The sequence below is a fragment of the Heterocephalus glaber genome, unplaced genomic scaffold (assembly GCF_053883595.1).
Source record: "Heterocephalus glaber isolate CG9 unplaced genomic scaffold, H.glaber_assembly_v1.0 deba00001097, whole genome shotgun sequence".
NCBI classification, from domain to species: Eukaryota; Metazoa; Chordata; class Mammalia; order Rodentia; family Bathyergidae; genus Heterocephalus; species Heterocephalus glaber.
Window position 1 is genome coordinate 1297469 of NW_028258191.1, and position 27266 is coordinate 1324734.

Consider the following 27266-nt stretch of genomic DNA (forward strand, 5'->3'; position numbering starts at 1 on the left):
CTGGTTGGATAGGTTGGGCAGGAGAATCACAAGGTTGAGGTCAGCCTGGGCAACTTAATGAGATTGTCTCAAAATAAAAAATAAAGGCTGGGAATGTCGCTTGAGCATTTGCTTACCATGCATGAGGCCCTGGGTTCGAGCCCCAGTACTGAAGGAAAAAAGAAAATCTGATTGTTGAATTAGGCCTTTCTGATTTGGAATGTAATATAAAGTCCTATTCATCTATTGAGTATTGTTCTTTCAAATTTGCCCTGATTAAACCTTTTGAACTTTGTGATTGTTTTCTTACTTTACTAAAACCCTAAGTAGTCATGCTCCCTTGCCTCTGTCTCCCACTACAGGGAAGTCATTATTCATTTTTCTTAAGACAATTGACATTGTGGAGTATCAATACTGTCTTTGTTAAGAAGTTGGCAATAGTTTTATTCCAGAATAAAGATGAAATAATAAAGTGGTCTTATGATGGAGAAACAATGCTATTTCTTTTTTGACATTGTTTTTGCAAACTTAGGATGCGTCTCTAAGCTCTCCTTCCAAAAATATTTCAGATGGAGTTTTATTTTCTTGAGTCTGAGAAAATATTCTTATATTAGTACAGCTTTGTACTGGTACAGCTGGAACCTGACTCCTTCCAGATCTGCCACATAGGAAGAAGTAGTTAGCAACTTGTATTCTGTGAGATTTTTATGGCTCCATGTCCAAGTAAGTTGATTGACGATGTAAAACATTAATTTCATACTATACCTCTGACTCTTAAAACCAGAAAAAATGTTTAAACAGGTAATTTTTCTGTATGTCCCTAACTTTCCTGTTGTATTTTGCTTATTTGTAAAAAATTTTTTAACTGCTTTGTACTTCACAGATTACCTCAGGAAGTTTTGATGTCACCTGATGTTTGGACTCAGAGACTATTCTTTCTAGAATTAGTTTTTGTTCATGAGTAATTTGTAATTTTGGGAGTGGGAAGCATGCCTTCCACCCTGTTTTACACAAATCTCGTATTTAGAAGCCAGTAAATGCTTGAAAATTTGCTTTAATATAACTGTACTTTAGTTGGTAAAGCTTTAAAAAATTACCTGGGCAAATGATTCTGTTACTCCCATCTTGGAAGGCAGGAGTTGCTGACTTGGGTTTTTCACTGATTTGGGTTTTTCTTTTTTCTTCTTGTTTTGACAGAACAAAAGCCCTTGTCTTGGAGCTTTTGGCAGCCGTTTGCCTTGTCAGAGGCGGGCATGAAATCATTTTATCAGCTTTTGATAACTTCAAGGAGGTAGGATGCATTGTAGTTTTAATAAGAATGCTCTTGGAAACATCTCATATTTGGACATTGTTGAAAAAAATGGATTTACCTCTCATTCCAGAGCCAAGAGATATAATAGCCAATTTTCTAATATTTCACCAGAAGGAAAGTAATGAACTTAGACTATATATCATAAATGGATGAATTAAGATTTCTTTGGGTGTCTCATATTCCATTTTAAGTTAAAAAGATTTCCAGTACTCATTTTCCTTTAAAGAATATGGACAGCCAGGTTGAAAACCGATTGTCTTACATGCATACGGTTTACATATTGTATAAATAGTACAACCTAAGTTTTAAGAACTCATTCATCATAGTTACTTCCCTCAAATCATATTTATTATCATTGCTTTGCTGGATGCTATGGGAAAAAATGTCAAATAAATATAGACACCTATTTTAGGAGTTTATAACCTTAACTAAGTGGTCTTGACACAGAAAACTAATAAAGCAGTGGACATGCATGGTTGAAAATGGAGACTGACTGAATACAAAAGAAGAAGCCATTGCATATATGTGTGTAGCACCAAGGGTTCTGCCCCAAAGTATCAGGATATCTTGACTGAGACATTAGCCAATTTCTTCTAGGGGTAGTGCACAGTATTACATGACAAGAAGAGGGGTTCTCTGTTCCTCCAGTATATGCCTCACATCCGAGACTACACTGAGGGGGGAGATTGTAGAAGTAGTCTCTGGAGGCACTTGGAGTCCTGGTTACAATTGGAGCCTCAGCCAAGATGTGTTTTACCTTGGCAGTTCCATTTGATCCCGTATATTTCTAGATTAAGACTCAAATTGGATTAAAATCTGGATCTCAAAAAGACTTCAAGCTCTATGTCATCTTTGTTGAAATCCTGGGGGAAAGCTCAGGACTTGTTGAACATCCACCAAACCTCAGGGCTTGACATCTTTGAGACAGCTATAAATATTTTCATTTTATAGAAGAATACACTAAAGTTCAAATACATAGTTACCTGCAGTCACATTGGTGGATAATGGTACAGCTAGGATCAGGATTTGTGGTTCCATGAAACTTTGCTGAAGTTTGGGCCCAGATGTGTGAATCTCCTGAGGGCAATAATGGAAGTGCTGAATTAAGATAGGACTTCCCGTGTGCTCTTCCCTACCACTACCTCCTTAACAGGCAGAGGTGCTTCAGCTGCCATCTGTACTAGGCAGTGGTGCCGTGGTCCTGTGCATATAGGCTGGTGAGCTTCAAATACCCGAATACTGCAAACATTCCTCCTGCCCCTTTGTTTGCTTTGCCTCCCTCTCCCAGTTAGGGCTTGGAGATTTTGACATTATCCATTGTGTTACTGCCAACTATGGAGAGAATCAAATGTTGTCTTTTTAAAAAAAATCTATTGAGCTCTAGTGATAGTGAGAAAATATTCAGATTCTAAGACAATGATGAATAGTAGTGAATCTTTATATTCATATTCTGGCTTCCAGAACAAATACGCTTTAGAGAAAAGGCTGTATGAATGCTTGTCTGTGAATACTTTCATCAATCATGTATAAATGTATGAGTTTTAAATTTATAAATAGGAAGTATGTTTGAGTGGATAGGTTTAAGATGATAGGTAAATAGCATATGCTGCTAATATAATTCCCAAAAATTTATCATTAGATCATATTTGAGAATATCACATCAGGTCCTTTCTATATGGGAAGCATTTACTCTACAGTTGTCACTGACCTTTGATATAACTCAGAACAACTATCTGATTATACTGCAGGTCAGATTATGTCCTAAAGAGGTCATTGTATAGAATCGGAAATAAAGCCAGTACTTCATGAGATGTGTTAGCTTTCTCCTAGGTTAGATAGAATACTTTTCTTATGCCTGGTAGGCACAGAAATACTTGCAGAATTGAAACAACAACAATAAAAAACCCCAGACTAATAAAAAAACCAAATACTTGCAAAATTGATTTTTAACTTTCTTATGTTAGAATTGTATATGGTTTAGACCTTTAGGGCATCATATATGCTTAGTTGAAGAAAAAAGAAGACCTACTATATCTTATATCTGGCTAGTAGTAATGAAAACTAAATTGACTTGACTTCAAGTTTTGAGAGCTATAGCACCAACCTGCTTAATTACTGTAATTGCTTGTGAATATTGGCCGGTGTTTAGTATCTGTTTATGCTTGGCATAGGTGCTTACTTCTGAGGAAATGAAGGCATATGGGAGAAGGGTCAGGGACAGAGCTAGGTGGTCTTCGTTGGCATTTACCTCAAGCTGTGGTATCTGTGTAGGCAGCCCAAGCCGAAAGATTATCCTAATTACTGTGTGAACAAGGACCATACAGGAACATGCTCCTGAGAAACTTTATTCTTATGAAAAGGTCAGAGGAGTGTCAACCTCTTTATCTAGTCTTGGGGTTGAAAAATATTACTTTGTGTTGATCTTGGTTTTTTAAAAAAGTAATGTTGCTCATAGTTTAAAATCTTTTAAATCCTTTTCTTTCTCTTTTCCTCCCTTTATGAGTGCTGATTTTTTTTCTTATATATCATAGTGAAGGATGGGCTCTTTAATTTTTTAAGTAAAATGTCATTGAAATCTTCTGACTTTTGGGAGGCTTGAAACCAGCTTTGTGGGAAGCATTATCTCTGTGTTCTGTAATACCTGTGCAGATAGGGTTTTTGAGCCACCCATGGCAGGAGTACCAGACCAGGATACCAGGGAACAGGCCTAAAGGAGGATTTGCCTTCAAGAATGTTTTTAAAGCTCTTTGTCTTTTTTTTTTTTTTTTTGTACCAGGGATCGAACTCGGGACCTTGCACTTGTCACATCTACTTTTCACAAAATGATATATTTAGAGTAGCCAGATCATTTGTCCTTTAATCATTGTTGGAGCCTAGCTGAGCAGACTGTTGGAATATGGCACCAGATAGAAAAAAATACTTTTTTGGAAGTAAAGGTCACTCTTTTGGTATTATTAGTTCGGGATCATATTTGTAACATGCAGAAATTTACTCTAACATACAGAGGAAAGGGTAAATTGGACGGCTATGGAGAAGTCACAAATTTGACAAGGAACCTGGAGAAGGAAGCTGGGGGAACAGCAGGCGTTCTTAAAATAGGGCCAGAGTCTGGCTTTGTCCATGAAGCTGAGCTGCTGTCAACACTGTTAGGGTTCTGGTCATGCTTTTTCTTCTTTCCTGAACAACATGAACTATGACTAGCAATCTGTCATAAAACCACACCTACTTGTGTAGGACTTCTGCCCTACTGGAGATTTATAAGCATTGCATTTAATCCAAATTCCTATTGGATCTTTAACTTAGACCTTGTTCTGCTCAAGTCTTCCTATTTTTTCTTAGTCTTCCTACTTTTTTCTCCATCATGTTCTTGGATATATTTAAGAAATTGCCTTACCTTAAAAAAAAAGTCTTTAAAATCCTGGCAAAGAACGTCCCCTTTAAAATCCGAGGAAAAGTGTGCTTTCCCCATAGACTCTGCAATGGAACAACCTGCTATGACAGGAGTGATGGACCCCTCTAAGGGCTTGGAGCCATCTGCTCTCCTGGGTATGGGGCTGTACCTGGAATTTGTCCGGTTTCCTGTTGATTATAACTGTGTTCTTGTATGCTTCCGTAATGACAGCATCTGACTTGAGCAAAATAGCCTGAGGCTAGCTTTTTTTTTTTTTTTTTTTGGTACCAGGGATCAGACTCAGGACCTTGCTCTTATGAGGCAGGCCATGGAACCACTGAGCTAAATCCCCAACCCTTGAGGGTGGCTTTGAAAGGTTTCATTCCTTCCCACTTCTGACCTTCCAGTTTAGATACATGGAGCCTTGGGACTGAGTCTCTGGAGGCCACCAGCCCTCTTGTACATGACACTCTTGGCGGTAGCTGTTCTTTTTTAGGCCTGTGGCTGGAAGCTTTTCTAAGAAAGTTGATGTAGTTTAGCTACTGGGCATCTGAAAGTACTTGTGCTTCACATTATAAGTAAATTTAAGAAAATCTGTCAAGTTTTCTTTGTAGCAGCTCAAACTAGACTAGAAGAAGAGCAGACATTTTGGTGTGCCCCTGGCACCTTTCCAGGTTTGTCTCATCTAATCTAACCATTCAGGCCCTTGAGGGCATGAGATTACAGGTCCAGCACGAGGCCGTCCAGGTAACTGTCAGTAGTAAAGTTTTCTACATGGAAAGAAGGGCCTTTGCTTTTTTGGTCTCTCCAGTCTCCAACTGTGGGAGACCGGAATCCTAAACTATGGGAGCCACAGTCCTAGCTAGAGCACGCTTGGTGCTTGCTGTATTAGGCCACGGTCAGTTTAATGTAATTGACCAAGACTGCTCTGGTTGGTCTGTCTTCCTAAGATCAGAAAGCAAAGCCATAGTCCTGTGTGGCGTTAATACTGTTAAATATTTGTGTGTCTGCGTTAACCTACAGATACTGCTTGTGGAAATAATGGTCATTAAACCTAGTTTTACTGAACTCATGGATTCTGTAGGTCAGAAAGTCATGCAGGGATTGTCTCTGCTCCACTGTGTGTGGTGCTTCTTGGAAGATAATGATGTATTGTGGGCAAGTGTTTGTCTGGATGCTTCTCTCCTCAGGTATTCACTCCTGACTGTGATCCCTCAAAGGCGGCACTCAGCTGGTTCTAACAACCAGAGGGCCACCGTGTAGAAGCATGTGTGGCTTGGGCTTCTCACAGCATGATGTTAGACTTCCGAGAGAGTGTCTCAGGAAGGAACATTGGAGAACAAGCCCTCAGAGAGACAGAGGTCACAACATGTCCTCGGAGCTAGTCTTAGGAATCTTGCAGTGACACTTTTGTACATTCTATCGATGACCAATGAGGCCTTAAGGCCACACTAGCTGCAAGGGGAAGGCAGTAGCTTCATTTCTGGATCATTGAAGTGTTGGGGTCACAGTGCAGAACAACATGTGGAATGGGAGAGACAGTTGTGGGCATCTTTGGAAAAGACAGTTCACTACGGTAACCTGATGAGAATTACCAAAATATTTAGGTTGTTCTTTTCTCTCTTTTCTTCATTCAACCCAATACTTAGCTTTTCTTTGTGACTGAAAGTTTTGATTGGAGCTAGAAAGGATGGTCGCTATTTCTTACTTGGAATAGGCAAATGATATTGTGAGAGCCTTCCTAAGGGAGAAAGGAGGCATTGACATAGAGTTTCCAAGTTCATTTCCAGGAATGAAGTAGTCATTTATCATGTAGTAAGAAAGTGAACAGTGGTGTATTGCTGATCATCAAGGGGGAGTCATGCTAACTTAGTGGAGAAATTTGAGTGCCTTCTGTGTCAGAAACATCAATAAATAGTGGAAGTAAAAAAAGAAGGTACATGTTCCACCTTGAAAAGGAGTGTTTCAGGGCAGTTGGGGAAACAAATGAATATTTTGATAGTCATAATACCAGGCTCTATAAAAGTAAATGCAGGGTACTTTGCCAAGAGAAAGAAGAGCTATCCAAGACGAGATAGGGAGAGGCGGGCGGTGGTGGGTGGGTAAGAATGCTCAGGGAAGAGTTCCTGAACTTTTAAGATGAGTAAGAGTCAACCAGACAGATAGTAGTTTCTTACAACTGCTGTGACAGACAACCACAAACTTAGTGGATTAAAGTAACAAACCTATTTTCTTAAAGTTTTGGATTAAAGGAGTGCAAGGTATGGGGAAATTGAGGTTGAAAGTTAGGGGCGGATCACATAAGATTTCATTTTTTATCCCAAAGATTTCTGGTTGCCACAGAACTCATGGTAGCAAGAAGCAGCAGAAAAAGTGTGTTCCCATCCTTGGCTATTCAGATAGATTCCGTTAGTGCAGGAATTGCTCTTATGTTTTACTCCAGTAGTTATTGGCAGTGGGCTCAGCATGAGGTCACTGTGACAGAGCAGGGTGTGGTTGGAGTCTGAGTTTTATTTAATAAATTTTGCCATCCATGTTTCTCATTCCTTCCACCTCTTCCTCCCCTGACAGTCTTTGTACTCCTTGAGCTGCCATCTCCATTCATTTCTAGCATCTTCAGGACCTTTCTTTTTCTTTGAAAAGGAAAGAAAAGAAAAAGAGAAGGTACAAGAGGACACTAGTGCTAGAGACACCCTAAATGACCACATTATCTGGTGAGCAGTTGTGGAGATGCATTGCTTCTCAGCCTGACTTTCATCAGACTCCTCTCTCCACAACCCTGAGTACAGTTTTGCGCGGCGGTAGTAACAACTTTTTTGTTAAAAACAACAGAGTGTTGCTTCTTCGTTATTTTTATTTATAAAAATACCAGTCGTGAAACTCTGCCAACTGTAAAGCAGTTGGCATGAGTGACCTTATTTCATATTCTTGGGAAGCACACCCTGCAAAAAGGCAGTGTACATTACTTTGAGAACTCACAGAATCTGAAACAGAAGCAAGTACTGTACCAAAAGCTGGAGCTTTTACTTGGGAAGTGCTTCTTTCACAAGTAGGTGTTCTGTGGTGATAGGGACTCAGGACAGTATGAAATGCTGTGCTGTGAGTGGATTAGAAAATTGGACTAAAAACTGTTATTCTTTTGAAATTATCACCAACTCCAGACTACATTACAGTCGAAGTTTTCTATGCCTGCTCAGGAGTTGGTTGCTACTCTAGCATTTCTTTCTCCAAAGTAGTGTTATAGGTGTGTTTTAGGGTCACGCTGATTCTTCTTCCTTTGTGAAGGAGCTGTCTCTTTATTCTTTTTCCTCCCACACTGACTCGTACAGGAAGGATACTTTAACAAAAAATCTGTATCTTCAGACTTCAATATTCTATGTTCTAGCTGCTAGTTTTATAATAAGTGAAAATACAAATGTTTTGTAAATGTCAGTGTTCTAGGTTGTTGGATTAGTGCTTATTAAGTTCACGCAAAGCCTCAAGACACAGATGTACATTAACCATCTTATTAAATAAGCATCTAGGTTCAAATGTAGCTGTTAAAATAGTTAAAATAGGATTAAGGGTGTGAGTGCTACCTGCTCTAAGTAGTCTGATTAAGATAAAAGGGGCAGGGAGATGCTGTTAAGGTTTTCTTGTTACCTTTGCTGCCTTGTGTGCGCCATGTTGTTTCTCCTCTGCGATGCTTATTTGCCCTCCCAGCCTTGGAGCCAGCTGATTATGGACTGAAACCTCTATGGACTGTAAGCCAAATATGCCCTTTCCCTTTTAACTTTGGGTGTCGGTTATTTTGTCTCAGCAGTGAGAGAAAAGTAACTAACACTGTACATAAGGATTGTGTTGGCATGGTTTCTTTTGAACTAATATACAGTCATTGACAGAAAGGAAACATTAGCAATATTCATGAATCTATCTCATTTTCTTCCATATTATAAACAGTCACTAAATTTATTAAGCAGTGTATATAAAAAAGGCATATGGATATGTAGAAACAGTGAGAGTACTATTTTTTTATTCAATAAAACTTACTGTTTGTCATTCTCTTAGTGCCACCAGGCTAGTATATATTATTTTGTTCCTTTTCAGATAAACCCTATGAAGTAGGAGTAAGGAGAGAGACTAAAAGTGCATGGGCCTATTAACATGCTCTAGTAAATGACAGCACTGGGATTTTTACCCAGATCCATTCAACTCAGGTTTCACACACAACCTTACATAACATATCATCGCATTCTAAGTGCTTTTTATACATGTTCATATATTTTCCACCAAAACACAAACCTAGTGGGAAAAGCTGTAGATTGGGCAGATTATTGGAGTGTTTGAAATTAGTGGTAAACTTCAGGGCTGGCTAGGCTGTTCTTAGTGGGACCGGTGTGAAAAGGGACAGGCTTTGAGCAGTATCATAAAGGAGGGAAAGGGCTGGATTTGGTGGAAAGAATTCTGGGAATCTAGGAATTGACATGAAGCCTGTCTCAGAAGGCGATGTAAGTCAGAACACGTGTGCAGGGACATGTCGGGGGCCCATGTTATAGAGCAGAGCCTGACAGGAGGCAAGTGTGAAGAAGGGTCTAAAGAAACAGTAGTGGAGAGATTTGAAATTGAAGATCAAAAAAAATCTTCAGTTTGCAAATAGATGAAAGTAGGAAGAGAGAAAAGCCAAAGAAATTTGCAGTCATGTAGTTCTTTACATGGTATTATGTATATTCTTTATATTCTGTATAATTCTTTACAAGGTATTATGTATATTCCATTTGATTCTGGAAACCTGAGAAAGACATTTTATGGAATTCAGATAAATCCTCATGGGTATTGTGGCCCAGCATAAAATACTTCTGAGTAGTGAGAGGCTGGAGGCTGGAGATGGCTGGTTCAGTTGTTAAATTAGACCGGGGTCCAGTTACTGGACATGACAATGGATGTGAAGCCCAGAGACTGAAGAAAAGTCAGTACGTGGGGATAAACGTAAGAGAGGATAAGGACTACTCAAATACTCACAAGGATACATTCAGTTAAAAAAGTAGCCTAAGCACAGTGAACAAATATAGTCTAGGATTTATTCTTAGGTGAAAAAATAAATTTTGTTTTAATTGAATTATTATCAGTTATTTTTAACTATTGGTAAATGCTAAGTTCAGATTCTTAGTTGTGCATGAAAGATAATGAATGAGAGGATAGGCCTAAATAGAAGTGATTGGGGTGTGTGTGTGTGTGTGTGTGATTGTGTGATTGTCCAAATACAGATGAGGGTTGTAACTAAGGAGGTAACTTCTTCTATAAGAACTCCTCTAGAAAGGAAAGAGGCAAAGCTAGCCTAGGTTAGATGGATTGTCAGGAGAGAATGAAAGAATTCTTGGCAGGTCTGATATCTTGTGCTGCATATTCTTTTGAGGTGAGAAATTAGGCCAGTAGTTACTAACTCCTTTCTATTTTTTTTCCCCCATTAAGTTTATTGGTACATTTTAGGTATACAATACAGTTACATTCATCATTGGGATCTTGTACCATTACATGAGTCTCTTGGTTCTTATTTTTTTTCTCCCTTCCCTTGCCCTCCCTTCACCCCCTCCACCCTTCCCTATTTGCAAAGACCTTGTTTCCATTTTGTTCCTCTTCTCATATTTTTTCCTTTCCCTTTTTTCCCTTCCCCGACCCCTCCCAATTCCCCTGCTCTTTTAGACATTTTCTTCCTGTTACACAATATCAGTTATACACTTTATAAATTACAATATTAAGATCTAGGAGACATTACCACAGATTTTACAGAATTTAAAAGGATATAGAAAGCACATTACAGAAATCGTTTTTGAGATAAATTTGACAACTTCTAAGAAGTACCTTGGAAGACAAATTAATGAAAACTAACTCTGGAGGAAATATAAAATTGGAATAGCACCTATTAAAGAAAGTATATTCCTAGCCTGAAAACCTACCTATATGACAACAGCAGGCTCATAAACATTTTAACTGATAAATTATATCAAACATTTAAAGCAGAAAAAAGGAACACTTCTCCCCTCATTTTAGGAACTCAACATTGTGCTAATCCTAAAACTGGATAAAGATAATAGAAGAAAAAAGTATGAACATAGATAGAAATTTGTTTAACAAAACAAACTATTGGAAGTCAGATCTGGCAGGAGGTAGAAAGTGGTTTTGTTATAGGGATGGCAGTGTTGGTTCAGCATTGGGAGATCCACCCCCAAAAGTCATCATTTTAACCAAGGAAAGGAAAAAACCATATGATCCTGTCACTAGTTGGAGAAAAAGTTTTGGACTAAATTCCACAGCCGTTCATGGTAAAAGCTATCAGGAGACTAGAAGTAGAACAGAAACTTCTCAACAAATTAAAGACATGTACTCCATACTTCCAGCGAGAATGCCTTATATGAATGGAGAAGATACAATGCTTTCTCCTTAAGGTGGGGAACAAGGGCAGATATGCTTACTCTTTATCTGTCCATTAAACTTTGAAACCTAGGCCCCATCAAAATAGTCTGGCAATAAAATGACACAACTAGGATAGGATTGGCATGGCAGAAGCAAAGTCTTTGTATGTAGATGAAATGATCATCTACAGAGAAAATACTAAGAAATCTCTAGGAGCCCCTAGAACTTGTATTTGAATTTAGCAGGATTAGAAAACACAAGGTATATATAAAAATTCCGGTCTGTGTATACTTGCTATAAATGAAGAATTGGATATTGAAATTTAAAAGTTATGTAGGAGTACAAAGGACCTAGAAAAGTTAAAAACAAAAACAGTGTTGGAAGACGTTTAGTACCTAATTTTAAGACTTCTTCTAAAGCTACAGTAATCAAGGCAGTGTTGGTGTAAGGAAAGACATATAGATCATTGGAATAAAACAGAGAATCTAGAAATAGAACCACACATATATGGTCCACTGAGTTTTGAAAGATTATTTAACTTTAGCATTTTATAGAATATAAACTCAATTTAAGAGCTGAGGAAGAGATAGTGTTTTCAGCAAAGGGCACTAGAACACCTGGTATCCGTATATAGAAAATTAACCTCAACCCTTTATTTCCATACATGAAAATAACTTGAAGGGATCTATGAACCTAAATAAGAAAGCCTAAAAGTATAAAACTTTAAGAAGAAATTATAAAGGAAAATATTTATGAATTCAGGGTGGGCAAGAACTACCTAGGATACAAAAAACATGACGTATAAAAGAAAAAGATTGATAAATGAGATTCCATCAAAATTTAGAACTTTAAATGACATCATTAAAATGAAAAGTAGTCCTTAAATAGACCATGTTTACAATACATATAACCTATGACCAGAATATATAAAGAACTCTTACAGCTCATTAATAGACAACCCAATTAAAAAGTAGACATAAGAAGATGATAAATAGCCAGTATAGCACAAGAAATGGTGTGCAACTCTAGAATCAGAAAAATACTAATCAGTACAATAAGAAGATTGAATTATACACTCATTAGGGAGATGAAGTTAAAAGTTTTAAAAGCCTTGTCATGACTTTTTCTTTTTGTTGGATTCTCCCCCTTTGCATTTAATTTGTCACGCCCAATGGATTCATTCTGCTGGGTTTCCTGGGGTTGTGATCCTCATTGTCTTTTCCTAGGGTATTGTCTAAAATTTTTTGGCGTGCCGGTTTGGTATTCATGAAGTTCCAGAGGTGCTCTTTGTCATGAAAGTATCTTATTTCTCCATCAGTTTTGAAAGATAGTTTTGCAGGGTACATCAATCTGGGTTGGAGGCTGTTTTCCTTTAGGGCTTGAAATACATCACTCCAAGCTCTTCTTGCCTTGAGGGTTTGCACTGAGAACTCTGCTGTGATTCTTATGGGCTTTCCTTTGTATGTGATTTGTTTCTTTTCTCTCACTGCTTGTAGAATTTTGTTCTTCTGTTGGATTTCTGGAATCCTAACAATTATATGCCTAGGTGTAGATTTTTTTTGATTAAGGCTAGCTGGAGTCCTATATGCCTCACTTATCTGTATGTCAAGTTCTTTTCCCCTCCTTGGGAAATTTTCTGCCATCACATCTGTGAAGAGTTTTTTTTGTGTCATCTGCACTCTCTCCTCTTTCTTCATTGACTCCAGTCTAGCAGCTGCTGGATTGATTTCTCGTGTTCCCTTACAATTTTAAAGCAATTTTTCTTTTCCTCCTCACTAATTGCAATCTTATCTTCTATATGTGAAATTCTATCCTCACATTGTTTCATTCTGCTGTGCAGACTTTCAATGGAGTTTTTAATCTCTTGGAAATCTGTTTGCATCTGTTTTATGGATTCCATTTGTTTCCTATGTTGGGATTCCATCATGTTCCTCAGATCCTCTATTTTTTTATCTGTGTCCTCTCTAGATTTATTAATGATGTCTTGCACCATGAGCAAAATCTTTGTTGTTATCTGAGTAATTATTTCTGATTTCATTTTTCCCAGATCCTCTTTTGTTGCCAGTTCAGAGAGTCCAGGTGGTTGAGTATCAGATTGTTCCATCTCATTTCCCTTTGAGGTTGCTGTACGTGATCTGGAAGTCTGTTTTTGAGACTTGTTTATGTGTCTTCTCATTTCCACGGGAGGGGGTGCTTCTGGCACCCATGCGGCTCACCTTCTCTGCCCTAGGGGCTTGGGATGGCAGTGGGGGAGCTTCCTTCCGGGTGCTGGGACCGGCTGAGCTTCTCTCCCCTAGGAGCCTGGGATCACTAACTCCCTTCTAATTCCACAATTTTATGATTCTAGATAATTTTCTCTATATCTGCCCATGTGTGGCATATGTGTGCGCATTAAACAGCTTCATCTGAAAACGGTGAAGTGGTTCTTTGATAACAGTTATAAAAACTAAGTTCTTAGATAATAAAATGATAGGTGCCTTCATTTACAAACAACAATAAAACAATATGGCCAAGGCCAGTTGACAGGATAGTAATAAGCTTACAATAGATCACTGTAATTTTAGACTGTGTTAGTCAGTGACCGTTACTGCAATTAAACACCTGAGGTAGTCACCATGTAGAGAGAAAAGATTTATTTTTGTTCATGGAACTGGAAGTTGTAGTCCCAGATCAGATGACCTCTTTGCTTTGGGAATCTGTAAGGGCAGCACTTTATAGTAGAAGTGTATAGTGGAGCAAACTGCTTACATTACAAGCCAGGGGGCAAAGACAGACAGGAAGGGGCCGGGGTGGTACAGTTGCCTTCAAAGACATGCCTCCATTGAATGGGGCCCCACTTCTAGAGGCCTGCTGCACCTCCCAATAGTGTTCCCTGGGATCCATCCTTTAACACATGGGCCTGTGGGAGACATTCAGCCTCCGGGCTACAGCGTACTGTATCAGTCATGTGATTCCCTAGTTCCCTTTTAGAACCAGCATGTATCTCAGCATGGTGGAACATACCTATAATCCTAGCACTCTGGGAGGCTGAGGCAGAACCTTAGCAAGTTCCAGCCCAGCTCAGGCAACTCAGTAACTTAGCAACACCGTGTCTCAAAATAAAAGACATAAAGGCCTGGGAGTGCAGTTCAGTGCAAGGGCTCTGGGTACAAGAAAAACAATAACAAAAACTATAAGATGGTCTAAGGACTTTGTTGCTTTCTTAGGAAGTAAGCTGGATATTCAAGTTATATAATTAGTACCTGTTTCTAGTGAACAGGTCTGTGGAAGAATCCCTGGCTCGTGGGGCTTTGAAAAACTGAACTTTTGAGTCATCATTTAAGCTTTTCATTTCCCAGCTGCCCTGTTGGACTCCAAACTCTGTTCTATCCATTGTTGTTGAGCACCCATCCTTTATTCCTTTCTCCACAGTGGTGCTCATGGTTCCTGCCCAACTCTTTAATTCGATGTATCATTCTGCCAAGGGTATGTAGTCATACTAGTTTTCATTCATAATTGAAACATACTCAGTAGGAGAAAATGGCCTAGCAGTTCCTGGTTATGGTCCAACCGTCCCTGTCAGTCCCCTTCATCATGAAGTTGAGCTCTCTGAGAGAATTTCCCCTCAGCTCTGCCTCACTGAAGACTGGAAATCACCGGTCACAGTAACATGAGCTGTAGGCTCGGTTTTGTTTTGGCAGTTCAGTTTTGGCTGTGGAATATGAAGCCGCTTTCTCCACCAATAAATGTACCAGCAACACATGTGGTAGCCCACATTTTCTGGTACCCCACCAAGAGCAACACTGCATTTTCCATGTCGAGGTAGTTTCCAGGAATAGTGTTTCCTATGTGGTAGGTGTCAAGTACATGTTCAGTGTATAGATAACGCTTTGTTCTTTATCTAGGTGTTCTCGATTGTTATTACAGTGTGTCAGCGTCCTGGGGTAAACTGACTGTAGATGTTCACTTTTCTTTCTTTTCTCTCCTTTTATTCTCCTCTCCCTCTCTCCCTCCCTCTCTCCCTCCCTCTCTCTCTCCCTCTCCCTCTCCCTCTCTCTCTCCCTCTCCCTCTCCCTCTCTCGCGTGCTTGCTTTGCCTCCCTCACTCTTGCTCTCTTGACAGGGCCTTGCTCTGTAGTCCAGGATGGCCTCGAACTTGTGTCTCCCCTCCCTCAGCTTCTTTCCAAAGCACTGCTTGTGGATTCATTGCGTCTGATTCTCTGAGCTCTGGGTGATGCTCGTTCTATCTCTGCTCCATGTTGGGGAGAACTGTCTCTATACCACTCTCCTAATCTTGCTTAGAATCACATTCACTCGGATCAGGGCAAGAGCGTCTAGCCTTGTGACGAGTTTGTCACATGTGTGCGTGCGTACATGTGACAAGGGTGGCATCTTCCCGATGAAACTAGAGAAATGCTGTCTATCCTGGTAAATGCTGGGTGACATACTTGGTCTTGTTACACATAAGAGCTGAAGGAAATTTTTTTTTCCTACCTTGTGAAGTGGTAAAGGGCTCCTTTCTTTCTAAGGAAACTCTTACCAACACTGAGTGATGTGGCATTATCTTGATGTAGAAATGACAGATTCATGAGGACTTTATATGGTACTGTTGTTTCTCAAACAGTTTTGCAGGCAGTTTTACTATTAAATATCCATTGTTTTCTTCTTCAAGTTTTTGGTTTTAAGAATTCATTATCTTTGTAAAAATAAAGAGGTCATTCTCTAATTCAGTAGTTCTCAAACTTTGGGCCTCTGGACCACTTTTCATACATTTAAAATAGTACTGAGACCCCCAAAGAGCTTTTTTCTCTGCAGGTTATATAATGCTGTTTACCGTATTAGAAATTGAAAGTTTGGTGTTTATTTATTCCATTTAAAAATGACTTAAGCTCATGACATGTTAATGCAACTTTCTTTTATAATTAGAAAGAAGTACCCCTCCCATCCTGTCCATGAAAATAATAGCTATTTTAATCATCTCATGTTACCATTACAAAATACCATAGTTTGGGCAGCTTAAAGAACAATAATTTATTTTCTTAAAGTTCTAAAGACTGGAAGTTCAAGACCAGTGTACCAGCAAAGTTGAGTTCTGGTGAGGACTGTCTTTCTGGATTGTAGAAAGCCACATTCTCACTGTGTCCCCACATGGTCTTGGTGTGTATGCATGGAGAAAAAGGTTTTCCTCTCCTCTCTGTGTAAGGCCACCAAGCCTGTCGGATTAGAACTCCACCCTTGACCTCATTTATCCTTAGATGCAATACAATACAATGCAATGCAATGCAATCCAATCTAATCCTTATCTGTAAATACAGTCATAGTAAAGGTTGGAGCTTTAACATACAAATTTTGTGGAAACACAGTTCAGTCCCTTGCAGTGGCATATTTTTGTATTAAAGTCTAGCTTAATAAATGATAGCTGCATTCTTATGTCTGCTTCTGTGTAAGTTATTTATGTTGTTGTTTTGGTTGAAATAGATGAAGAAAATCAACCCCATACAGCTAAGTAGATGGAATAGAAAGTATTTTAACAGCATTTCAGGTAACAGTGGAAATTCTTTGATAATTTAAAGACATTGGATAAAAAATAATTTTTATAGTCTGCAAAGTGACCTCTGAAACTATATTAATGACTTCTAATACTCTGTGTTAGAATCTACTTGCCTGTCTTCACCTTAATTTATAATTTTGGTTATTTGAAATGTTCAGTGTTCAATAGTTCAGTGGTTATTTGGAAAATAACTATTCATTGAATTACTCAGATCTTGTAAATATTGACAGTTTCATAATGCAGTAATTTAAAAAATCATATTCATTATTTCACCACTGGTCCCAAAGAAATCTTTAGATATTAGGAAGATGTCAGGCTCAGGGTGGTAAGTACAACTTTTCCAAAATTTTCACTTTTTTTTTTCTTTGAGAACTCAGTTTTTATCATTGGCAAAAATGCTACTGTTTTTAAAAAGTTTTACTTCATTTTTCAAAAAAACATCTGCCAGGTATCTAAGTCTAAACAATTATAGCTTGCCAGTTATTCTTTCAAGTAAGAACAAGAGAATGAGTGGCTCATTTTGCAATTGGGAATAATCACAGAAGTGCTTTTTTTCAATTAACTGTACATCAATATGCAGCAAAAGTACTTGATGCAGACTTCCCATTTCATCGTACAAAATATTGTGTACCTATACAAAAATTGTATTCAAGAGTTAAGTAAAAATTAATACTTTTTACTGTTTCATCAAGGATATTCTTAAGTGAAACTGGCTGTTTTTAAGAACTGAGACTGCATATCTGTGATGAATACAGTGATTACTGCTATAATTTGGTACTGCTGCCACCACTGCCAGTGGTTTTATTCACCCACTGTTCCTTTTGAATTGAGTTTTGCTGTGCAGATGCCAGCCCCCCAAAAGGGAACTCATCCTCCTCAAAATTCTCTATTTGTGGTGTTTGTGCTCTAAGTGCATCAGAGATAACCACGCAGATTGGTGAGAGTAATCTTTACTCAGTCTAAGGATTCAAATCCAGGTCTTTTCCTGGAAACACTCTCATCGATAAGCCAATAAATAATATTTTAGTAGCTATATGGGAATCTTTTTAGCTGAATGAAGCTGGCATAAAATTAGCCATCATAGGTAGCCTTGAAAGGATCTGTTTATGTCCTCCCTAACTACCAGGAGGTATAAGTTTTTCATTGAAGTCAGAGAGATTCAAGTCAGGCATTAGGAATATTTCCAAGAGAAGTCACTTATGAAATACTGTATTGTGGACCCTTACGTTCTAGCACTTAATGAAGGTCCTCTTCTGCTAGAGGAGTGGTGTATGTCAGTTAGTGGGCCTTTGGGGGGTGTTTACTAGCCTTGTGCTTCTGCATCAGGATTTTTTATTCAGTATAGCCAAATTCATGCATGGAAAGTAAGGTAGTCATTTGGATCCTTTGTGTGCCTGCTGCCAAACATCTGGATATTTGGAAACATCTGGAAAAGTGACTGAAGTTTTCGCAGGAGTGTTTAGGGTTATGCAGATGAAACCTCGGGCTCATAATGAGTTGTATCCCAGGCCGAGATGGATAGAAATGTTTTATTAATTTATGAAGAAAGAGTTGACTAGATTGCAGAATAATTCGGTTGCTTAATGTTCATTTGGTTTTATTTCATTGGAGTGAAATAAAGTTGTTTAGCTTTAGAGCATTTCAGTTAGATGAAAATTTTTGCCTTAAATCCTAAGGGGACTTGAGAGCCAGAAGCGGGTCAGGGGGCTGCTTCCGTCAAGGTAGCATTTGGGGTCTGTGTATGAAATAAAAGATCCCAAAAACCATAGCACACCCCAGAAAAGTGGTTTTGTTGGGCCTATATGGTGTCAGTGACCATCAGAAAGATGGTTTTCACCTAGGACTAAGTATACTGTTTACTTCATGAGATCTTGGAAGGAAAAGGAACTTTTGTTTTCAGGCAGGCCTGGAGAAGGGTGGTGTAATCATTCATGATGGAGTGTGCCTCTAAAATGGTGCCTTCCTGCAGAGAGCCCCTCGGATCACAGGGCCCTATTGTGAGGAGAGAAAAAGAAAGCATTGAGGGAAGCACTGGGCAGTGGGGCAGGGAGGAAACATTTAAGCAAGGGGCCTTTAATTTTTGTAGAACCAACCCAGGAGCATTTAGAGCCACCTCCTAAGAGTCAGGCCTCAATCTGGCTACAGGTGCGCAGTGCCTTGGGAACTATTGCTAGGGAAGCCAGAGATGGTCACTGACCTTGAACGGGGACAGAGAGGTGGCTGAAGGCTGGGACTTGGCTCATTTCAACATCTGGCTGGCAAGATAACGTTCTTTATTACAAATCTTTTGTAAAACTGTCTTCTCCATACTCTTAAGTCTTTAGGGAAATCATCTGCTAACCTCTGCCCACCCTTAGAGACACCTTAACCCACAGGTTCCTTTACATCCAGGGCCCTGGATTTATTCATATAATTTGGGACACTGTTCAGAAATGCCTTTCACAGATGTTAGAGAACACTGTGAAGTTGTTTTTTGGCAGGAGCTTTGCTTTTGCTTGTACTCATTTCAGTGAAAGTGTATCTTGGTTGTTGTGGGAGTGGCCTGCTCTATCCTGCAGGGCAGGCTTTATCAGCTTCCCAAGCAAGAGGGAACCAGCTGGGGGAGATAATTGTGCTTTGACCCTTTTGTCTGGCACTCAGAGCCTGTATAGCCAAGTGCATCTCTGAGTTTTTTGGTGTGGAGTTTCCATGATGGTTAGTTTGGGAATATTATGTTATGTGGGCATGCTAGATTAGAATTTTAGAGCTTCAAGGTACTGAGTTTTATTTATTTTTTAACTTTTATTAGCAGTGAAACCTGCCCTCCCCCTGCCTAAGAAATCTTAATAGGCAACTCAGTACAATAAGATGGATTTGGGTCTTACTGAGGAGAGATGTCCCCAAAACCTTGCTATTGATACTTTCCCTTTCCCTGCCAAGCCCTCAATTTCTGGAAACCACCAAAGCTCTGGAACCCTTAACACATCTATATCTTTAGTCCCTCAGTAATCCTTATGGCTTTTTAAAGCATCACTAGAAAACCAGCATTTATTTATTTTTTTTTACCCTTTAGATTTTTATTAGTTCTCTCTGAAGAATCAAAATAGTTAGCAAATTATTTTAGATTCATGAGGACTGTATATCCTTTGTATTTAGATCTTTAATGATATACAACATAATACAAAACAAACCAAAGAGACTGGTTTCTATGCCTAGGTGTGTTACTTTTGTCATCCTAAAGCAGGGCTGGAGGAGACTGTTCACAGAGAACCGTGGGCGTATTAGTGCTCAGTGACTTAAGTCATGGCCTGCTTTCTCACCCATTCAGTTGTGCTGGGAAGGGACCATTGATTACTCAAACTGGCAGTGGTTTCCTAAAGCAGGAGCTCTGAAGCCCTGAGCAGCAGAGGATTGTGGCTCAAACTACACTGAAAGAAACAGTCTGGACAAAAAAGCATGGTGTGACTGCCTGGCAGAAGAGGCAAACTCAGGCCCATGGGAAAAGTGCCTTCTCTGTACCTCTCAGACATTGCAGAACCAGTGTAACACTAAGACTTTGTTAAAAGGTGAGATGAACAAAACTCTGGAAGAACCTTTCACTTCCACTTGGATTAAAGTTAAGTGCAGAGAGAAGGGGAAGCTTCTAGCCTCAAAGCAGCATTGAGTCTGGCCCTCCCCTTTTCTCCCCACTCTTCTTGGCAGCCAAGCTAGGTTCTGGCTGAGGATGCAGAGACCCCAGAAAGACCCAGGTAGTCTATCTGGAGGGCCAAGGTGGGAAGGACACTTCTTAAAATACAAATAAATTTAATATGGAAGGAGCCAGGATGGGTCTGGGGCATTAACATCCCCAGATCTTCCCTAGTTCCTCTCCAGCTCAAGACCTGGGCTCATAGAGACTGGCAAGCACAGTCTCCACACCACCTTCTAACCCCCAAAGAAAATTGGGAAGTATGCCCCTTCTGCTTCCCCACGGGTGGGCTCTGCAGGGCCTCCTGTGGGTTGGTGGTTCCGTGGAAGGGCCTAGGCAAGGTCTGATCTCAGCTGGCTCCAGCCCGAGCCATGAGGTCTTCCAAAGCATTGTCCTGGTCATTGTTGTGTAATAGCAAAGCTTCCTTAATGCCCTTCAGTTCAAAGCCCATTTCCTTAAATTTGCTCATTAACTGAAGAAACTCCATCATCTTTTCTTCTGAATATTGGTGCATTTCCAGAGCCTCTTCCACTAAAAGGGGGTCAAAGCCCTTCTCACAAAGCTGCCTATGTGCAAGAAGATAGTCAAGAATCTGCTCAATATTCTCTCCTTTCTTCTTCGTGGCTCTCAGGACACACTCGTATGAACAGCCCATGTTGACCACTGTCTCTACACACTGCCACTCACTGGGAGACAGTGTTTGCAGTTCAGGATAGGCCTGGGGACAGCTTGGTGTGTTGGGCACTTGTGACACTGAGAAATTTGGAGGGGTGACTGTGGGACCTGCATTTGAAGGTGGTGAGTCTTCTGTGCACAGAGACAAAACAGACAGGGAAGGCATGTGGGATGTTGTCAGAGATGGCACCTCTGTGCCACTATCCAGGTTCAAAGCTGAAAGCCCAAGAGTATGGTCCGCATTGATCTCACTGGCACTGCTTTGGGTAGAAGGCTTTAGGGAATTTCGAAACGTGCCACTGCGGAGGCAGGATGTGCTATGGAAAGTGCTCACCAGCTTGACTGTCTTCTGACTGCTGTCATCAGAGTCAAGTTTGGGAAAGGACAGAGATTTGATATTGCTTACTGTAGGGATAGGAGGAAGGGACACTTTGGAAGACAGCGACATCTTTTCACAGTTGCCTAACTGTGGTAAAGTTATAAAGCCACTGGGTTTCTGAAGAGGCCTGAAATCCAGGGTTGCCCGTTCCAAGGACACCAAGACCTCCTCATCCTGTAACACAGACCCAGAGCTGCCTCTGGGCAAGTTACTGTCCAATCACTGAGCCATAATGGGTCCAGTAGTTCCCACCAGAATGTTTCTCAGCTCCTCCTTCTCATCAGTAGTTTTCAACTCCAGATTATCAAATGGGTCTTCTTCACATTCAAAGTCAGCGGGATTGAAATCGGCCTTTGTGTGGGGTGGGCTGAGAACTTTCTGTTTCATGGCACTGCTGCTGACCTGAGTCGGAGGGAGGATGTTGTGCTGTAAGCTGGCAAGGACGGGGTTATAGGGGTGGCATAGTGGCTGTACTGTGAGTCTTGGAGAAGCTCATTTTCCTATCACCCTCTGGGCCACTCTTAGAACTCACTTTAGCTTCTGCTTCCTCAGCCTTGCGCTCTGCTTCCTGCTGGACTTCTTGGATTTTCTTAACATCTTCAGCCCACTGAATGGTTTTCTTTTCCAAGGAGAAGTCATACTGTACTTCTCTGACAACCTGCAAACAATCAGGCAAGGAGAAGCCAATAGGTAGACCAACTTTAGCTGGTGTTTTGAATTTGTCTCCTATCTTAAATGGGACATCATCAAGGTCACTGAAAGTCCCATGAAAATCTGCACCCAACTTTTTAGAAGCCATTTAGAACCTGAATGCCGCTACTGTCCCAAAAGCTGAAAGGTGCTGGCGACGGCTGGCCTCCCAGGCTTGGTCCTGGCTGAGCTCCCGATGCCCCTAGGGAAAGCAAACGCCACCACTCCCTACTCTGCCCACCCCGGGCCAGGCAGTCACCGTAGCCACAGCCAATACCGCAGGCGCCATGTTGAAGTCCTACTTCCCTCCTCTTCCCTCACCGCTCCACCCCTTTCAAAACCAGCATTTATTTAAGGCTCTCAAAATAATGAATGTGAAAGTGAAGTTTAGGGCTCTTCACTGAGTTGTCCAAACTAATAGCAGGGTCATGGCAGAGCCATGACGTATAACCTAGGTTTTAAGGTACTCTTTTATATGCCACATGGTCCTATTTCTGCCCTCATAGACCCTCATCCCATCAGTGTTAGAGCTTAAAGGTGCCGAGAGGGACGCTTGTGTTAGACAGGACCCCAGAAGGGTGAGCAACTCAGTGGCTGGGTTAGCAGACTGAAGCCTGTGGTTCGGGATTCGATCCTGAGCGTGTTTACTTTATGCAGTGTCAGTCAGGGACAGTGAACTTATTATTCACATGAGACTGATTTATAAGTGATTTGTAAGGAAGATACCTCTTAATTTACAGTAGAGTACCTGCTTTTCCAGGGCGTATTCTTTTATCTCTCTGCTGATTGACTTGATTTCTGGTAGCCTGGCTGTTAGCATTGAAAGTCCAGTTGCTAAAAGAGACGTGCAATGTACAAAAGGTCTCCTTTCCAGTCTGCTCTGCTCTTCTTGGTCTTTCCATAGCTCTTAAACATGCTTCCCACCTCCAACTACTGTTATGTATATAGAAAATAGAAAATTGATGTCAGAGCTGCTGAGGGAACACCTGAGAATTTAAATTTGTCAAGAATGACAAATTTCACTACAGTAGTTTAACTTTTTCATTTAAGTTTCCACATTATATATTGTCCAGCCTTTGTTGGCAGATGGAAGTTATATGCAGTAATATATAACATGTAATAATATGTATGTGCCAATACGCCCCTGGCTCTTACATATGTTTTGATGAGGCCCTTGAGAGCATTTTTATGAAGGCCAATGTGAGGATTCTAAAAATATCTAAAAATCAGTGTCTTTTTCTTTCATCCTCACCAATTTTCTGAAAGGAGGTCAGTTCAAAGGAGTTCATTCAACCATGATGGGTCCTGTTTTAACCAAGTTTGTGGAGGTGGTCCAGATGTGAGCAGTGTGAAGTGAGACAACTTAACTTTGATGTAGGGCACAAGTTTTACCAAACATGTCTTTCCCATTTCCTGTGGGATCATAGTCTACACTTGTTTAATGATTACTAAATTCATATAGAAATAAATTTGAGTCTGGTTTGCATGCTTCTTTTCCTTCAGCAGAAATGAAGCGAGGTCCTGAAACTCATGCTATTTCTAGAGAATGATGTCAGAGGATACTGCTCCAAATTCAGTAGTTAACATTGGGCTAGAGGCATCCTCCACCTTTATATAGAGGGGCTCAGGGAAGCTCATAGTAAGGTCATTGTAGTTGATACAGTCACGAGGAGAGTATCACACAAGTTCTTTCGTGGTTTCTCAGACCTGGCATCTATGTTAGCCACATGTCATTTTGCGTGTTTGAATTCTTTCCACCAAGTTTATAGCAGCTATTAAAGAGGAAGATATGTAAATCCATTACTCTAGAAGATTAAAGATATTTCTCTTTTTCATAACACATATGTTCTCAGCATGGATTTATCTGTTGACAAGATGAGGGATTTCAAAAGAAACGTGTGTTCAGAGCTCATCTGAACATCGTTTTCAGTCCTGTCTACTAGGCTACTACAATGTTCCTTGGGATGTTTACCTACCATGAAATTAATTTAGTGTTGCTTGTTTTGGATGTGGTGTCACCTCTCTTTATTAATGGGGTGTTTGTTTTGTTGTAGTCTACATGTGCTTTCCCTAGCCGTAGAAAATCCTCTTTTTTAATACTCTGGATGCAATCCATGATTATTTGTGAATTACTTTGTTACTCACTGTACCTGTGCAAGGGAAGAGGGCTAATTTCTGTTACATGCCTATGATACTCAGGTATAGTAACTTATGCTTCTTGATTTGTCTTGCTCAGTTGGAAGTTGAATCCATTGGAAAGTTAATGGTTTAGCTATATAGTTTATAGTTAATAGTCAAAAAGGTTGAGGATCAGCTGGGTGTGATGGTGCACACCTATAATCCCAGCACCCTGGAGGCTGGGGCAAGAGGATTACCACGAGTTTGAGGCCAGCCTGCACTCAATTAGCCTGCCTGAATTAGAGTGAGACACTGCCCCCCCCCAAAAAAAAACTCCAAAGGCTGCGGATTGAATCAGTCTAATATTATATGAACAACTTGTTCTTAAATGCTGGTCCAAAAACCAATGAGGCCTTTTTAAAAGTACAGTATCTTACTTCCCTTTGTGGAGATTCTCTGAGATTCTTACCCAGTATGTCTCGATTTAGACTCAGAAGTCTGCTGGGTTTAGAAGGTCTGTGCAAGATTCTGGTACACAGATGTCAAGTATTATATACACTTTGAAATGATTGTGATTTTTCATTATGTTCTTCATCTCTGTTGTCTCTGATAATCCTCAAGTGGGTTTGAGTAGCATCTCGAGAGTGGTGTGTTTATCTGAGCACTCTGGGCTGTGTGGGAGTGGGGTTGTGAGGCTGGCTGTTGGGGGCCTGGCTCTGCCCATCAGTGTTGACCTTCCATCACGTTGGGGATGTTTGATCCCTCTGAGTGTCGGTCCCTTTCATAAACTGAGGACATGAGATGACCGATGGTACTTTCCAGCTTCCTGACATCCTTGGGTCTGAATGGCGTTGTCCTTCTAGAAATTGTGTTTGTCAACACTGTTCACTGGTGGCTGTTGACTCTTCTAGTTTAGTGGTTGCTGCTTCACTCAACAAGAACTTAATCATAGTCTACTTCTCAGGCATGCTGTAGCTACAGAGGCAAGACAGCCTTTTTTCTTTTTCTTTTCCTGCCATTCCTAATCTCCTAAAATAAGATTGAGGCAAACCATTCTCCTGAGAAACGAGCCTTTAGGTTGTGGTGTCTGCTAGAGAAAATTCAGGTTGCAATTCTGACCCTTTCTACGGCACACCTTGGCAGTGTTCATCCACTGGGCCCTTTTTGTAGGTGAGGTACACTTGTCTCTTTGGATACAGATGTGGCTGGTGTCAGTCTAGGGAGCAGGGCCTAGACTACCTCACTACATTCAGCAGACCTTTTGTGTTCAGGAACTTGCTGTATATTTTCTAGAGGGTACCCTGAGGCACAGTGGCAGAACATGCTATCCCCTTAGATCTCTGGTCTTCGTCCCTTCTGCAGCATCAAGATAACCATAATGCTTTTCAAATTATGCATTTCCATGTCACCAAGTTCCACTCAGGACTGTTGAATGAACCTTCTAGGGTGGGATTGGGCAGTATGTTTTTCAAAGGTTTTACTTTAGATTCCCCCTTCCAGTGCCTCCTCCACTTCCTCCAGTCTGGGCCATGCAATATTTCTCTGCCTTCTGAAACCATTTTTTTTTTCATGAAGGCAGGGATAATAAATGGAGAATAGTTATCTGTCCTGAGTTTGTGGGAAATACCCAGTCATGTAAGGGTAGAGCCTCAGAGATTGAAGGCTGTTGGCCTTAACATTCCCAACGTAGGGTTCAGGTCCAGGAGCTCTCACTAAAGATTTATTACTTCTAGTGCTCACTCTAAAACATGAGGGAGAATAGCAGTCAGTTATTCACCCTTTTGTGAGGTATATGCTAGCACCATTACTTAATTATCTTCTAGTCAGTGCAGTTCAGCAAATACAGACAATTTACAGTGTGTTAAGCATTGATCAAGAATGTTGCCCATATAGGGGTGAATAAAATACAGAATTCTTGCCTTTGTGGGGCTTTCTCTTTACTAATATCTATGTATGTTCACATAGAACTTCATATGACTGGGTTAAATGGTTGCATTATAGCATTATGAAATACTGTTTTAGAATTCTTGAAAATTGCTGTGGATATTGCTCAGATCACAAATGGAATCAGAAAATTTAGTTTAGCATGTGAAACCTAGATTTAATTTGTAAAACCAGGGACTATGTTCTAATTCAACACGTGGTCCACAGGTGGTTCATATAAATAATTTCTGAAGGCAGAATGAATAAACAAGTGAGCAGAGGAATTTGCCCCCCTAAAGGGGACAGAATTAAAGCTCTTCCTGTGATTTTTGGGAATAAATCTCCAAAGGGTTATTATTTTGCACAAACATGTCTTTGATTCTGTGGTTTTAGCTCTACGTATTTAATTCTGTATGTATGAAAATAACTTGGTTTCCTAGATTTCTCAGTATTTTATCTGTTTATTTCACCTATTAAAGCATTAATTTGAACTGAATGCATATGTTTCAGGCCTGTGGGAAGCTACTTCCAAAACGATTGTAAATTTCTGTACTCACTTTAAGTAGGGTAACAGTGGCTTACCGAAGTGCCTACTTTACTTCCGTAATTCATGCACTAAAATTATTTGATTTAGTTAGACATATGAACATATTGAATCTGTCTTTCAAGGAATGTAAATACCATATTCAAATGTTTTAGTATGTCTTTTTATAGAGTACTTTGGTAAAAATGGAAAATTTAGTCAGTTTTTTAAACCATGAACTACATTCTTGGATTCTGAATGCATGCTAAAAATTAATAGATTTGCAGGGACAACCAGTAAAAGAAAACACATTTGAAATAGATTTCAAAATATCAAGAGCATATGAAATAAAAACCAAGGATCAGCTTTTGGTCCTGATTCATGTGGCTGTTTGTGAGTTAATGAGCTTTGAAGAGAAGTAAATAGTGTATGAGAGAGGGGGAAAAAAGACAATCTGGGAATAATTATTAGTGCTGAAATTTCTGCATCTAGTTTTGGAATGTCTATGTTTGGAATGTTATGTCACAATAAAAACGTATGTTTCAGGTTTGTGGAGAAAAACAGCGCTTTGAGAAGTTGATGGAACATTTCAGGAATGAAGACAATAACATAGATTTTATGGTAAGTTATTTTAGGACCACATTCAATAAAGCAATCTCAGTTTCGGCGCTTTTCCCCTAGTCTATGTGC

The 27266-nt window shown here is 40.0% G+C and overlaps 1 protein-coding gene and 1 pseudogene across 17 annotated transcripts in view; one reads left to right on the forward strand and one right to left on the reverse strand.

Annotated features, from left to right (window-relative positions):
* The window catches only part of Fmnl2 (formin like 2), a 303824-nt gene that overhangs the window by 239859 nt on the left and 36699 nt on the right, over positions 1–27266 (forward strand). For all 17 annotated transcript variants that reach the window (XM_013067527.3, XM_013067528.3, XM_013067526.3 and 14 more), the window contains 2 exons: positions 1177–1270; positions 27123–27197. In XM_013067527.3, coding sequence (XP_012922981.1) covers positions 1177–1270; positions 27123–27197 — 169 coding nt within the window. The remainder of the gene's footprint in view (positions 1–1176; positions 1271–27122; positions 27198–27266) is intronic.
* On the reverse strand, positions 20524–22347 carry LOC101719137 (ubiquitin-associated protein 1 pseudogene; annotated as a pseudogene).